The 15643-nt window shown below is 42.2% G+C and overlaps 2 protein-coding genes across 8 annotated transcripts in view; one reads left to right on the top strand and one right to left on the bottom strand.

Moving 5' to 3' along the window:
- Positions 1-6215, top strand: part of katnb1 (katanin p80 (WD repeat containing) subunit B 1) — a 77223-nt gene extending 71008 nt beyond the window's left edge. For both annotated transcript variants that reach the window (XM_063066677.1, XM_063066676.1), the window contains one exon: positions 4704-6215. In XM_063066677.1, the coding sequence (XP_062922747.1) occupies positions 4704-4836 (133 nt within the window). In that variant the 3' untranslated portion in view covers positions 4837-6215. The remainder of the gene's footprint in view (positions 1-4703) is intronic.
- A 153-nt stretch (positions 6216-6368) lies between these two features.
- Positions 6369-15643, bottom strand: part of kifc3 (kinesin family member C3) — an 81958-nt gene continuing 72683 nt past the window's right edge. For all 6 annotated transcript variants that reach the window (XM_063066671.1, XM_063066670.1, XM_063066674.1 and 3 more), the window contains 2 exons: positions 13466-13559; positions 6369-8104 (listed from right to left, as the gene is read on the bottom strand). In XM_063066671.1, coding sequence (XP_062922741.1) covers positions 8088-8104; positions 13466-13559 — 111 coding nt within the window. In that variant the 3' untranslated portion in view covers positions 6369-8087. The remainder of the gene's footprint in view (positions 8105-13465; positions 13560-15643) is intronic.

The raw sequence follows: 15643 nt of genomic DNA, 5'->3' as shown, positions 1-15643 counted from the left end.
TCCAGGTGGGTTCTATAACATACTGCTCTAAGAAACAATCCATGACACTCCGTAATTCCTCTTTCAAGGAAAATCATCTAACCACTCACGTTATTCAGGAATTTGAGGTACATTTTAGACCAAAGGAAAATAATTGATTGTCGGTCCTTTAGGGTAAATGTACAAACCCCATTTCCAGAAAAGTTGGGATATTTTCCAAAATGCAATCAAAACAAAAATCTGTGATATGTTAATTCACGTGAACCTTTATTTAACTGACAAAATACAAAGAAAAGATTTTCAATAGTTTTACTGACCAACTTAATTGTATTTTGTAAACATACACAAATTTAGAATTTGATGGCTGCAACACACTCAACGAAAGTTGGGACAGAGGCATGTTTACCATTGTGTTACATCACCTTTCCTTTTAATAACACTTTTTAATCGTTTTGGAACTGAGGATACTAATTGTAGTAGATTTGCAATTGGAAATTTTGTCCATTCTTGCTCGATATAAGACTTCAGCTGCTGAACAGTCTGTGGTCTCCGTTGTCTGATTCTCCTCTTCATGATGTGCCATACATTTTCAATAGGAGATAGATCTGGACTGGCAGCAGGCCAGTCAAGCACACGCACTCTGTGTCTACAAAGCCACGCTGTTGTAGCCCGTGCAGAGTGTGGTCTGGCATTGTCCTGCTGAAATAAGTATGGACGTCTCGGGAAGAGACGTCGTCTTGATGGTAACATATGTCTCTCTAAAATCCTAATATACGCCTCAGAGTCAATGGTACCTTCACATACATGCAACTCACCCATGCCGTGGGCACTGATGCACCCCCATACCATCACAGATGCTGGCTTTTGCACCTTTCGCTGATAACAATCTGGATGGTCGTTTTCATCTTTGGCACGGAGAACTCGACGCCTGTTTTTTCCGTTAACTAGCTGAAATGTGGACTCATCTGACCACAGCACACGGTTCCACAGTCTTCCAGTCCATCTGAGATGAGCTCGGGCCCAGAGAACTCGCCGGCGTTTCTGCACAGAGTTGATGTATGGTTTCCTCCTTGCGTAATACAGTTTCAAGTTGCATTTTTGGATGCAGCGACGGACTGTGTTGAGTGACAGTGGTTTTCCAAAGTACTCCCGAGCCCAGGTGGCAATAATTGTCACAGTAGCATGACGGTTTCTTAGGCAGTGCCGCCTGAGGGCTCGAAGATCACGCGCATTCAACAGTGGTTTCCGACCTTGCCCTTTACGCACTGAGATGTCTCTAAATTCTCTGAATCTTATGTACAGTAGATGTTGAAAGACCTAAATTCTCTGCAATCTCGCATTGAGAAATGTTCCTTTTGAACTGATACTTGAATATTCTGTGCACTTTTGAACTGATACTTGAATATTCTGTGCACTTTTAGATCTTATTTTAACTCTGTCCCAACTTTTGTTGAGTGGGTTGCAGCCATCAAATTCTAAATTTGTGTATATTTACAAAATACAATTATAACTATTAGTCAGTAAAACTATTGAAAATCTTTTCTTTGTACTTTTGTCAGTTAAATAAAGGTTCACGTGAATTAACATATCACAGATTTTTGTTTTTATTGCATTTTGGAAAATATCCCAACTTTTCTGGAAAAGGGGTTTGTAATTATTGTTTAAAAGGAGAAAACATCTTCCAGAAATTTGATTTATAATTCTCATCTCTGCCATGTTTAACTTGTGGGCTGTTATTATAAATGGATTTGCTGATACTGAATTCTGATAGCAAAATAGTGAGAATGTTAAGCTAACCTTTGTTACTATTTTCATAACTTATAAATATTGGTAATTTTGTTCATGATGAGCAGCCGTACAGCAGGCCATTCTGTAGACCCGGATGTTTTGGAAAGGCCGAATGCCTTTTTTTTTATCCCTTGTGCTCATTTTGTTGTGAAAAGTTCCCTTGGTAATCTGTAATTTGTATATATATTTCTCTCAATTTTTCAGTTCCGAAGATTTTTGCAAGCCACGTCAAACAATACCTGGTTCAAAAAACTTCCCTCTGAGCGTCATTTGATTCTGCAGTGCTTTGAAATTTGCTTTGTATACATACAAGTCATAGTCTAGTCATAGTCATACTTTATTGATCCCAGGGGAAATTGGTTTTCGTTACAGTTGCACCATAAATAATAAATAGTAATAGAACCATAAATAGTTAAATAGTAAGATGTAGATTATGCCAGTAAATTGTGAGTAAGTCCAGGACCAGCCTGTTGGCTCAGGGTGTCTGACCCTCCAAGGGAGGAGTTGTAAAGTTTGGTGGCCACAGGCAGGAATGACTTCCTATGACGCTCTGTGCTGCATCTCGGTGGAATGAGTCTCTGGCTGAATGTACTCTTGTGCTCACCCAGTACATTACGTATGGGATGGGAGACATTGACCAAGATGGCATGCAACTTAGACAGCATCCTCTTTTCAGACACCACCGTGAGAGAATCCAGTTCCATCCCCACAACATCACTGGCCTTACGAATGAGTTTGTTGATTCTGTTGGTGTCTGCTACCCTCAGCCTGCTGCCCCAGCACACAACAGCAAACATGATAGCACTGGCCACCACAGACTCGTAGAACATCCTCAGCATCGTCCAGCAGATGCTAAAGGACCTCAGTCTCCTCAGGAAATAGAGATGGCTCTGACCCTTCTTGTAGACAGCATCAGTGTTCTTTGACCAGTCCAGTTTATTGTCAATTTGTATCCCCGGGTATTTGTAATCCTCCACCATGTCCACACTGAGCCCCTGGATGGAAAGAGGGGTCACCGGTACCTTCGCTCTCCTCAGGTCTACCACCAGCTCCTTAGTCTTTTTCACATTAAGCTGCAGATAATTCTGCTCACACCATGTGACAAAGTTTCCTACCGTAGCCCTGTACTCAGCCTCATCTCCCTTGCTGATGCATCCAACTATGGCAGAGTCATCCGAAAACTTCTGAAGGTGACAAGACTCCGTGCAGTAGTTGAAGTCCGAGGTGTAGAGGGTGAAGAGAAAGGGAGACAAGACAGTCCCCTGTGGAGCCCCAGTGCTGCTGATCACTGGGTCGGACACACAGTGTTGCAAGCACATGTACTGTGGTCTGCCAGTCAGGTAATCAAGAATCCATGACACCAGGGAAGCATCCACCTGCATCGCTGTTAGCTTCTCCCCCAGCAGAGCAGGGCGGATGGTGTTGAACGCACTGGAGAAGTCAAAAAACATGACCCTCACAGTGCTTGCTGGCTTGTCCGGGTGGGCATAGACACGGTTCAGCAGGTAGACGATGGCATCCTCAACTCCTGGTAGGCGAACTGGAGGGGATCTAAGTGTGGCCCGACCATAGGCCGGAGCAGCTCCAGAACAAGTCTCTCCAGGGTCTTCATGATGTGGGAGGTCTGTAGTCATTGAGGCCACTGGGGTGCGGCGTCTTCGGCACAGGGACGAGGCAGGACGTCTTCCACAGTACAGGAACCCTCCGGAGCCTCAGGCTCAGGTTGAATACATGGTGAAGTACTCCACATAGCTGAGGGGCACAGGCTTTGAGCACCCTGGTACTGACACCATCCGGTCCTGCAGCCTTGCTTGGGTTGAGACATTCCAGCCGTCTTCTCACCTGTAGAGCTGTGAAGCCCACCATGGTGGTTTCGTGTGGGGAAGGGGTATAGTCATGAGAGCAGGGTGGGGGACTGTGAGGAGGGGTAGGAGGGGAGAGTGGAATATGTGTTGGTTGGGGGCTGACAACAGATGGCTTGTGGGGGATGGGCAGAGGCCTCAATGTCAAATCTGTTAAAGAACAGGTTAAGTTCATTGGCCCTGTCCACACTGCCTTCCGCTCCTCTGTTGCTGGTTTGCCAGAACCCAGTGATGGTCTTCATCCCCCTCCAGACCTCTCCCATGTTGTTCTGCTGGAGGTTCCACTCAAGCTTCCTCCTGTACCTGTCTTTAGCCTCCCTGATCCTGACTTTCAGGTCACTCTGTATGTCCCTCAGCTCCTCACTATTTCCATCTCTAAACACCCTCTTTTTAGCGTTCAGGATGTCCTGGATGTCCTTTGTCACCCATGGCTTGTTATTTGAATAACCAAGGACAGTTCTTGTCGGAACATTGCAGTCCACACAGAAGTTGATGTAATGTCTTTCTCTGTATCACAGATTACAAAGGAAGCTTTTCAGGCCCATGTTCGATTTATGAAATATCCCTGCCAGGCTTGTTTACCTTGGCTTTGACTGATTATGCCTTGCATATTCAGATGTAGTTATCGATTTCCTTCTCCTCTCCATGGGTTTCTCAACAGTGGACATGGTCCAGATTAAGGTTTAATTGCCTTAAGGTAATAATAATAAGGTAAGGATCCCCTGGCCATCAAAATGTAGAATTCTGGATACATGGTTTGATGGTACTCATTGTTTTTAGTCCATCTCTTGCATATATTATTCCACTTGAAATTGCTACAAACAGCATCTAGTTAGCCAGGTTTAGAAGAAATTAAAAGATCTACCTTTTTTTAAAAACAATGATTATGCATTAATTTTCCACTGTTTCCCAAAAAGCGGGGAGAATGTGATAAATGGTTATTTGTAATTTTTCCACCTTTTGAATGAGAATGATCTGTTTTAGGGAAATGAAACTCTGATATTACTGAAACTAATATAAAAATGAAATTTTTAAATGTTACGGTGCTCTGACTTGTTTTCCTTTCTTCCTCAGGCACCAGAAGTGCAAACTTTGTTACAAGCAGTTAAAAAACTTGCTTCCAATTCTTCAAAGTAAAGCAGGAATACCTGGCCGGCAAGGTAGTGCCTTTCGTGAACTACAGCTTCTAATGGCAGCTTTTGAATGACAATCATCTCCGTAATCCTCTTCCAGAACTGACTTGAGGTTCATGTAATAAACATCCTTTTGCAGAGAATGCCAACAAATGATTCGGTGACCAAATTGCTTTCTGCAAGTAGACTTTTTTTCAGAGTTTACAAAAATCTAGGTAGTTAAGCAAAGATAAGCCTCAAAGGTTTTTTGAATATTACTGCAAACACCACTTCTTCTTTTGATATTTACAATGAAGAAAGACCCAGGGAAATTGATTCTTAACTAAACCTTGCCTCTTGTTGGTTTTGAATCTACCCTGTTGGTCAACAATGCCGAAGAAAGACATTCTTGAACGTTTTGCATTGTTAACGTGTTGACTTGTTTTGAGTCCTTTATCTTCCATTCATACATTAAGATTAAATAAATTCAAATCTCCAATCCTTGTAAGTTAACATTTCACTGTACAATAAGTATCACATAGTGACACTAGCCTTGTCCATCCTGGTGATGGTTAGTACTTATAGAATCAACTGGGTTTATTTGGAAATGACTGAATATGTACCATCACAGCCTGTTTACTTGTAGAACTATAAGCATGAAATGAGAACTCTATCATTGCTTTAACGGGTTTAGATTTTTTTAAATATGTGGAATGTACAACTATTTACTTTTAATCCTGATTGCAAGTCCTCTGTTTATGGTTTGTGTTGGGGAAGTGCAGAATTGCCCTTGAGGGAAATCAAATGTGTGCTTGCTTGATTTCCATACAGCAGGCTCTTTCCCTCAAACTCGCTGTGGGCTAAAGTACATTGCTTTAGCCAAATTGTATTTCATACATTATTCATTTTCTTCTACATCTTCTGAACATTTAAACAATCTTGCAGCCCTAGTATCTAATGATTTTACTTTGCCTCTTAAAATAGAACTAAGAATTAATGTTAAAGTGAGGTTTGTTTTTCAAAGAAGTTTGAAACCAAGTCATGCTAGGTTTTGCTTCCCGTGCAGGATCAGTAACCTGAGTAAAATTTGTGACCTGGTTTACTTTCACAAACAGTTCACAATGTAACTTGAACCTCAATATTTTAGGGTTGACTGTGCTCCCATGACAATGACACACCTATAGCCTGAGGAACAGGAATGCTGCAGCTAGTTTACATGGTGTCCAATTAACTAAAGTCATTTTAAATTAGCCCTGCTATTTAAACAACATGCCATCTGTTTTTATACTTAGTGTTTTGGAACTGGGCACTGTTTCACCTTTATTTAAGATGCATCTTGCTATTTTGCAATCACAATGCTGTATTATGTTGATTTGTAGCCCAATTACAGGTCAGGTGTTTGAAGAGTAACATTAGTACTCCACTGTCATGTTGGAAAATGTAAATTATGTAAATATGAACATCTACATAATAAACCAAATTTTTTGACTGTGTTGTTCAAGTTCCTACCCTGACCATCACCAACTCCCTCCCACCCCACACAAAATAAAACCCCTTAACCTTTTCTTGCCATGCAATACAAAAGCTGCTGTTTAAAAAAAAGAGTAACAATGGTGTAAAGCAGTTCTGAAGTTGAATAAACTAGGTTTTATTTGAACCCAATTAGATGGCAACATCCAACTTTACAGATAGGTACATTTCATTGAATCAGTACAGATTTCAAGCAACAGATGATTCAACACAAGTTCTGAGTAATGGGAACATGCATTACTGAAATAGATCATATTTTCCTCAGTAATCCTTGCTGGAAGCTTTCACCAAAGGATGCTGCCACCCCATACTTCTGGCTTTCTAAGACCAACAATGCCTTCATCTGACCTCCAACTTCCATCATTGGGGTTGTGGAGGATTTAGAAGAGAATTATTACTGGCTTTCCAACCCAGAAAGTAAATTTTGTAAAACTAAGCATAATCTGAACAAACAAAATATTGCTCAGTGTTTCTCTTTACACATGCTTCCTGACCTAATTTGTATCTCACCATGGGCCTTTTTGTCAAAAAACAACAATGTTAGAGGGATAGATGCTTGGGCCACTGAAGTCACTTTAGCAGCTTTTGGATTAGATTATGTTTCTGCTCCAGCATGCTTTTTTTAAAATATAAATACATTCCTGAAGTCAGCACGGCCCAGAAGGGAAAAGAGACCCCTAGGCTGATATGATAAAGTTGAGTTCCTATCTCAACAACAGGGATACCAGCTATTAGCCACAGCCACACAAGGAACAAATACAGCAGCAGCATTAAAGTAGTAGAAAAACAAGTTTTTGGTTCAGCAATTACTTCTGTTTCTAATTAGATGCTGCATTCATTAATTCAGCAAGTGAGCAGTATTCTGGCATAAATGCAACCTTAGCCCAATCTACTGCAATATTTAAATAAGCCATCAGACATCACGGGTTCCAAAGGTTTAAAATGGCAGGCTGACCTTTTCACCATCACCACTACATCCTCGCTTCTCCACATCTGCCAGTTTCCAACTTACACTGCTGGGAGATGGTAATCCTTCACCAGAATCACTTCCCAATTTCCTGGCCAACTCCACTGGTTCCTGTCAGCAGCTAATGTCCGATGTTTGATCTGTGGTTAAGATGTGGGCCTTGTCTCTACACTAAAACATAGAAATTCTTAAAATTCAACTGTAATCCAAGGACTGCAGTAGCTAAAGGTCAGCTCAAAGCCCAGCGGCCACAAATAGGATTTCTGGTAATGAGGCTTAATACCATAATATCTGCATTTGTGAACTACGGTTCCATCCAAAATGAAGAAACAGCCAAAGTCTGCAAATGGCAGGAGACAATCCCTGGTCAGAAAGTTCTTTATGGCATTTTTTAAATAAATAGGTCAGTCTCCACAACTATTTTGGACAACCAATTTGTGCTGAACTTCTCACAGTGCAACTTCACCTAATGTAATATTTGGCACTTTGCCCAAAATGTATGGTGACTGCAAGCAGCGCAGGATTTGGAGTACAATGAGTAAAACAAGTATCAAGCAGAACATAAAAAGGACAGTGTAGTTGTATGTTCAATGAATACCTTTGGATATCAAATGACAGGTTTAAAAAAAAGTAGACAATATAAAAATCTTTTAATATTTATAGTAAAAAAAATAAGTAATGAGCTCTATTCCGTGCATTAACTTCTTAAAAACCAGATTGTATACATGTATGGAGTTGAAGTATATAAATATACAGTTATTGGCTTGTGATCTACACTGGGAAGTATAGGCTTGCTGACATTATATACTGGGACAAGGTTCCATGCTCCAGACAGCACTGCTGACCCCATCAATGGCTTACTTCACCTGCAGGGAAAACAGATGGATCAGCTGAATAACATTAAACAGAGCAAGCAAAATTTGAGTTTAAAGATTACCAAAAATAAAAAAGGGCACAACAGTAGCATAGTGGTTAGCGCAATACTATTACTGCTTGGCATCAGAGTTCAATCCCAGTGTCCTCTATAAGGAGTCTGTACATCCTCCCTGTGGAAAGCATAGGTTTCCTCTGTGTGCTCGAGTTTCTTCCCACAGTCCAAGAACACACTGACTAGTAGGTTAATTGCTCATTGTAAAATGTCTCGTGATTGGGCTAGGATTAAATTGAGGGTTGCTGGGAGGTGTGACCTGAAGGGCCGGGTGGCCCTATTCCACGCTGTATCTCTAAAATAATTAAAAAAAAAATAGAATAAAATGTGACCTTAAAAATAATCCAGGTGCTAGCAAAGGATTCCACAAATGATACACATACAGGTGTCCCCCGCTTTTCGAACGTTTGCTTTACAAAACCTTACAGTTACGAAAGACCTACATTAATACCCTGTTTTCACTTTCAGAAGGTGTTTTCACTGTTATGAAAAAAATCAGCCGCTCTCCCCCGGATTTGGAACTGCATTCTCACCGGCATTGCTTAAACACATGCCTGTGAGCAGTCGTTAGCAAGATGAGTTCTATGGTATCGGAAAAGCCTAAAAGAGCTCGTAAGAGTGTTACACTTAGTGTAAAACTAGACATAATTAAGCGTTTTAATCATGGTGAATGAAGTAAGGACAACTTGAGTTTGGCTTGTGGAAGCTGACGAACATGATGTTGAAGAGGTTTTGGCATCCCATGACCAAGATCTCATAGATGAATAGCTGATGCAATTGGAAGAAAAAAGGATAACAATCGAAACCGGATGCAGTAGCGAACTGAGTGTGAAGCAACTACGTGAGATTTTCGCTGCAATGATGAAGTATGACTTTAATTTTTAAAGGCTACGTAGGTTTAGGGGATATTTGCAAGATGGTTTGAGGCCTTACAAACCAGGTGGAACAGGTCAAAAGCTTTAAGTTACTCGGGGTCAATATCACAAATGACCTGACTTGGTCCAACCATGCAGAGTTCACTGCCTAGAAGGCCCACCAGCGCCTTTACTTCCTGAAAAAGCTAAAGAAATTTGGCCTGTTCCCTAAAACCCTCACTAATTTTGATAGATGCACCGTAGAAAGCATTCTTCCAGGGTGCATCACAACCTGGTATGGAAGTTGTCCTGTCCAAGACCGAAAGAAGCTGCAGAAGGTCGTGAACACGACGCAGCACATCACAGAAACCAATCTTCCGTCTGTGAACTCACTTTACACCACACGCTGTTGGAACAGTGCTGCCAGGATAATCAAGGACACGACCCACCCAGCCAACACACTTTTCGTCCCTCTTCCCTCCGGGAAAAGGCTCAGGAGCTTGAAGACTCGTATGGCCAGATTTGGGAACAGCTTCTTTCCAACTGTGATAAAAATGCTGAACGGATCCTGAGCCGGATCTGGGCCGTACCCTCCAAATATCCGGACCTGCCTCTTGGTTTTCTTCCACTACCTTTCTTCCCATTTTTCTATTTTCTATTTATGATTTATAATTTAAATTTTTAATATTTACTAATTTTAACTATTTTTAATATTTAATATTTGTAATCCAGGGAGTGTGAAGCGCAGAATCAAATATCGCTGTGATGATTGTACTAGTACCAATTGTTTGGCGATAATAAAGTATAAAGTATAACAAAGAACTGTGTGATAGAAAAATGCGCGAGGCTCAGCAGTCAAGCAAGCCTTCCACATCAGCCACAGCAGACGACGAACCTCGACATCGAGGCGGGCAGAGATAGAAGATGACCTACCTGCCCTAATGGAAACAGACGATGACGAGATGACACCCCAGTGTCCCACCACCCCAACCTCCAGGCCACAGACAGATACCGATTCACAGAGAATGCAGCGGTAGCCGGGAGGCACACAGCACATCTTTAAGAAAAAAGCCGAAATAAACATGCTAATTAATTAGGTGCTGCCCGACACGTAATTGTTGGCCCAGATCGGAGACAACCCAATCGGAAATCAGCACAGATCTGGGCCGACAATTACGTGCCCGGCGGCACTTAATTAATTAGCATGTTTGTTTCAGCTTTTTTCTTAAAGATGTGCTGTGTGCCTCACGGCTACCGCTGCACCCCTGCATGCTTCGCTGATCAGTATCGGTTGGTGGCCTGGAGGGTGAGGGCCACTGCACCACCCAACCTGCGGCGACTCAGTCTAACACACCATCATCAGTGTACTCGGCGCTGTCCCGATTCCGGTAAGTGATACTACACTGTACATACATTATTTCTACTTTATATCGGCTGTGTATTTTTACGTGTTATTTGGTATGATTTGGCAGCTTCATAGCTTAAAGGTTACTGGAGGCGCTTGCGCGTGTTTTTGTCAACAGCGCTTGCGTGAGATTTTCGCTACGGAGAACAGTGCAGAAATGATTGTGGAAAAGTATTTCTGCTTTATATAGGCTGTGTATTTATCATATCATTTGTGCTTTTACTATATGTTACTGTTATTTTAGGTTTTATGTGTTATTTGGCATAATTTGGTAGGTTATTTTTGGGTCTGCGAACGCTCACAAAATTTTCCCCATATAAATAAATGGTAATTGCTTCTTCGCTTTACGACATTTCGGCTTATGAACCGTTTCATAGGAACGCTCTACCTTCGGATGGCGGGGGAAATCTGTATACATACATATATATATAATGCAGGATGGGGGAGTAATACAGAGTATTGTCCCATGAATGCCCCAGGACAACATGGTCCAAGTAATGCACCAAAGGACCTTTGCTTAGGGAATGATTTCATTATGTCCGTCAATGACATGGGAGTACAGGGTGATTAAAATAACTCAAGCCATGAAGTGTACACTTGCAAGGAACCCAAAAGAATCTATGTTTCTCTCATAAACTACTTTTTTACCCCCAAGTTCATCGTCCTATTTGCAATTGAATGTTCGTGTACACAGATGGGATGCACCAAGACTGCTGAACAATACAACTGAAAGTCATGCTTAGGTGCACATGGGGACTTCTTTGAAGGACATTAAGAGCACAGCAGCCTCTGGAAAAACTAGTCCCAACACATATTAGTCCCACAGATGTTGCAAAGTCCATCTTGCTGCTACTACAACTTCATTTATTTAGGTGTTTGAGATTTAACAGATTAAGTCAGATAAACTCAAGAGCGTGGACTGTTCAGAGAACTTTGATGTTATAGGCTTAGCAGAAACATAGCTGAGAGAAGGGCAGGACTGGCAGTTTAGGTTTCCAGGATACTGCTGTTACAGGCATACAAGGAGGGGTGTAGCCTTTTGATATGGGAGGACATAACAGTATGTAGAGAGGACATTCTTTGGGGATCGTCAAATGACGCTATGTGGGCAGGACACAGAAACAAGGGGAGGATCACTAGTGGGGTTGTATTATTGACCCCACCCCAACAGTCAGCTTGAGGAGCAGTTGTGCAGGGAAATTGCTCAGAGTTGTATTTAGTGATTGTAATAATAGGGTTTATTAGTGGTAAATTTTAATTTCCCTGGTACTGAATGGACCATCCAGAGTGTTAAGGGTCCAAACAGGGTGGAATTTGTGAAATGTGTCTAAGAGGGTTTCCTGAGTCAATCTATAGAAGGCCCTACTCAAAAGGGTGCAATGTTGGACCTCTTCTTCTGGCATGAGACAGGGTAACCACAGTGGCAATCAGGGAGTTCTTTGGCTCCAGTGACCATAATTCCATTCATGTTAAGATAGTGATGGAAAAGGATAGACCAGGTCCACAGGTTCTGGTGACACCTCAAATTGGAGCAGAGCTAATTTTGGGAAGGGTGAAAATAGACAGGATATAGAGGGCAATTGGATGAGTCTGTTTGAAAGAAATGGAATCAATGGTAAGTGGGGGTGGGGGTGCTTTTAGGACCAAAAGACATCAGAGCAGGACTAAAGCATTCAGCCCATCGAGTCTGCTCCAACATTCCATCATGGCTGATTTATTATCCCCATCAATCCCATTCTCCTGCCTTCCTCCTATTCTTCAAATCTTGCGTGAGTACAGACTCCATCTTGAGAATCATTCGTGTGAACCACCTCTGGGCCCTCTCCAATGCCAGCATATCTTAGGGGGCTCAGAACTGCTTATAATACTCCCATTGCAGTCTGACCAATATCTTATGAAACATAATCATCACATCCTTGCTGTTATATTCTTCTCTTGAAATAAATGCTAACATTGCATTTGCCTTCTTTACCACCAATTCAACCTGCATGCTAATCTTTAAGGAATCCTGCATGAGGACTCTTAAGTCCCTTTGCACCTCTGATTTTTGAATTTCCTCTCCATTTAGATTATAGTCTATGCCTTTATTCCTTCTATAAAAATGCGTGACAATACACTTCCTGACACTATATTCCATGAGCCACTTCTTTGCCCTTTCTCCAAATCTATCTTAAGTCCTTCTTCTGCAGGCTCTGATTCCTCAATACGTTGGTCTTTCTCAGGGCACTCAGCATAGGGAGTTGGGACATATGTTGCAGTTGCAGAAGTCGGTGACACCGCATTTCAAGTACTGTACACAGTTCTGGTCATCCTGTTAGAGGAAAGACATGCTTAAACTGGAAAGAGTCCAGAAAAGGTGGTGCCAGGACTACAGGGCCTGAGTTGTAGAGAGAGGTTGGCCAGGCAAGGTCTTTATTCCCTGGACCATAGGAGAATGAGGGGTGTCCTTATAGAAATGTTTCAAATTATGAGCAGTCTTCTCCCCGGGATTAGTGGAGTGTAAAACCGGAGGGCATAGAATTAGTGTGAGAAGGGGACCTGAGGGGCAACATTTTGACTCAGAGGATGGTTGAGGCAGGTACAGTACCTAGCAGGGAGGAGCAGGGTTTTAGGGGAAATTGGGACTAACTGGGTGGGCATCATGGACTTGTCAGGCTGAAATGCCAGAACCCATAGTGTATTGCTCTGATTTTGACACCGCAAGAGAGGAAGGCAGTGGGGTTCAAGGATCCTGCTGGATTTCTAGGGTGCTACAAGGCTAGGATTTATTCAAAACTGCTGCAGTGTGGAACTGCTTGTTGAGAGAGTAGGTCCTTATGCTGGAAGGCTGATGCAGACCAGGAATAAATCATTGCTTCTCGTGTGCTCCGCATCATCTGCAGCTGATAAAGAACACAACCCAACAGCAGTGCCCAGTGCCAACAATGCTGAGAGCTAAATAAACTTTTGTGAACCCACTTCATCCTAATCCTACCACAATCACAACACTGACCATCTGCCCCCTCCCCAAAAAGAGCAATTAGGTACAGGATTTCCATACTTGATGTCACCAGCCTCCTTTTCCCTGCTGTACTCTTCCCTCCTGAATAGCTGTTGTGTCGTCCTTGTTGAACAGCTGACAGCGAAGATTCTAACTGCAAAAGGAGATACCTGTCAGTTGGTGAACCACCTTGTCCCCACGTGACCATTTGCACAGAAGCCTGATATAAAAACCATCACTCACATTAGCAATCAGAAACCTCACCAACCCATGTACTGCAAGAAGGTGGTAGTGTGCAATGTTTTGCACAGCATGTAAACAGAATCTGCTAGACACAGAAATCCTCGTGAACTGGTGATTTTTAATTATCCAAAGGCTAAATAGCAGTTCTGAAATATCAGCTTTGACATAGGATAGCGGACAATGGTCTCACTCTGGCTGGTGGTCTGTGTTCTGCAGTGATCTATACTGGAGCATCAGCTGTTGTGGGAGGCAGAGATATCTATATATCTATTTAGATATAGATATAAATGTGAATGGGTGGATTATTATGTTTACAGATGACACAATGACTGGTGACACAGTAGACAGTGCAGAAGAATGCCAAAGATTACAGTAGGATAGAGATCAGTCGCAGATGTGGGTAGAGAAATGGCAGGTAGAATTTTATCTATTTATTTAGCAATACAGTGTGGAGTAGCCCTTCCTGCCTTGCGAGCCAGGCCAGCCTAGCAACTCCACAACCTCGATTAATCTAATCACTGGACAATTTACAATAATCAATGAACCGGCCTGATCCGTCTTTGACTGTGGGAGGAAACTGGGGTGCCTGGGGAGAATCCATGCATTCTACAGTACAGAGACTCCTAACATGGTGCCAGAATTGAATGCCAAACACCAGAATGTCCCGAGCTGTAATGGTGCCACATTAACGGCTGGGCTACTGTGGCACCCAAGTGTTATTTAGGCAAGTGTGAGAGATCAAATGTACAAGGAAAGTGCACGGTTAATGGCAGGACTCTTATCACTGTTGATATTCAGAAAGATCTTGGGGTTCAAGTCCATAGCTCCCTGAAAATGGTCACACAAGTTGATAGGGTGATAAAAGCAGTGTATATGATGCCAGTCCTGATGAAGGGTCTCGGCCAAAAACATTAACTATTTAGCCCCCTCCATAGACGCTGCCTGGCTTACTAAGTTCCTCCAACATTGTGTGTGTGTGTTGCTCAAGATTTCCAGCATCTGCAGAATCTCGTGTATGCCATACCTGCCTTTAAATTCAAAAATCAGAACTTTATATTGCTAAAATTATAAAACTATGTTTAGTGTAATTTTCTCTGCGATGTCTAATTCTAAATAGCATGCATTTATGATGAGAGGGTGAAGTTCAAAGGAGATTTTCAGGGTAACTTTTATGTTTACACAGAGTGGTGGTGTGTTCTTGGAATACACTGTCAGTGGTATTGGTAGATGTGTTTAAGAGCCTCTTGTGTAGGCACATGATTATGAAGAGAACAGAGACCATGTGCAGGTAGAAGGAATTAGATGTTACTGTATTAGCTTAAAAGGTCAGCACAGCATCAGAGACCAAAGGCCTGTTCCTGTGCTGTAACGTCCTATGTTCTAGAGTGGTAAGAGGACAAACAAAAATCTCTCATTTATACATTTAATAGTGAAACATCTCAAAAGGCTTCATGTTAGCATTATCCAATCACATCTGACAGTCAGCAACAAAGAAAATGAGTATGTCTAGCTATATAAAAACTTGGCTATTAAAATCTGTATCTATGGTCACCACAAAATATATTCAGTGAGAGAATCGCAGAGCGAGAGACAAAGAGCCACACTAGGACACGAGACTGCAGAGTAATCTGAAAGTGGGGAAGACAGCTTTCTGAGGTGGTGGAAGGGTGAGAGGAGGGAAGGCTTAAAAGAGGACCAGAATTTTGAAATGGAGTTGCTGCTGAACTGTAATTGCAGGGAGGTGGATGAAGGAGGGCTGCATTTAAAATCTGTCTCACCAGTTACAGTCAACGGAGATGATAACGAGGTGAAACTGGCCATCTTCAGCTTGTGTGTGTAAACTGATGCTGCGTTTTGGGGTGTTGCAAAGCAGCAGCAGAGATGCTGAGAAATGGGTGCCTGTGTACGGAACTGTTGGAGGCGACAACGAGAGTCTAGGAAGAGAAGCTTTTTCAGAAGGCCAGGCCAAATAAAGAACGTATACAGTTTTACTTA

This window comes from Mobula hypostoma, chromosome 14 (genome assembly GCF_963921235.1).
Source record: "Mobula hypostoma chromosome 14, sMobHyp1.1, whole genome shotgun sequence".
NCBI classification, from domain to species: Eukaryota; Metazoa; Chordata; class Chondrichthyes; order Myliobatiformes; family Myliobatidae; genus Mobula; species Mobula hypostoma.
The sequence above is the reverse complement of the archived record's forward strand: the minus strand, read 5'-3'. Positions and strand labels throughout refer to the sequence as shown.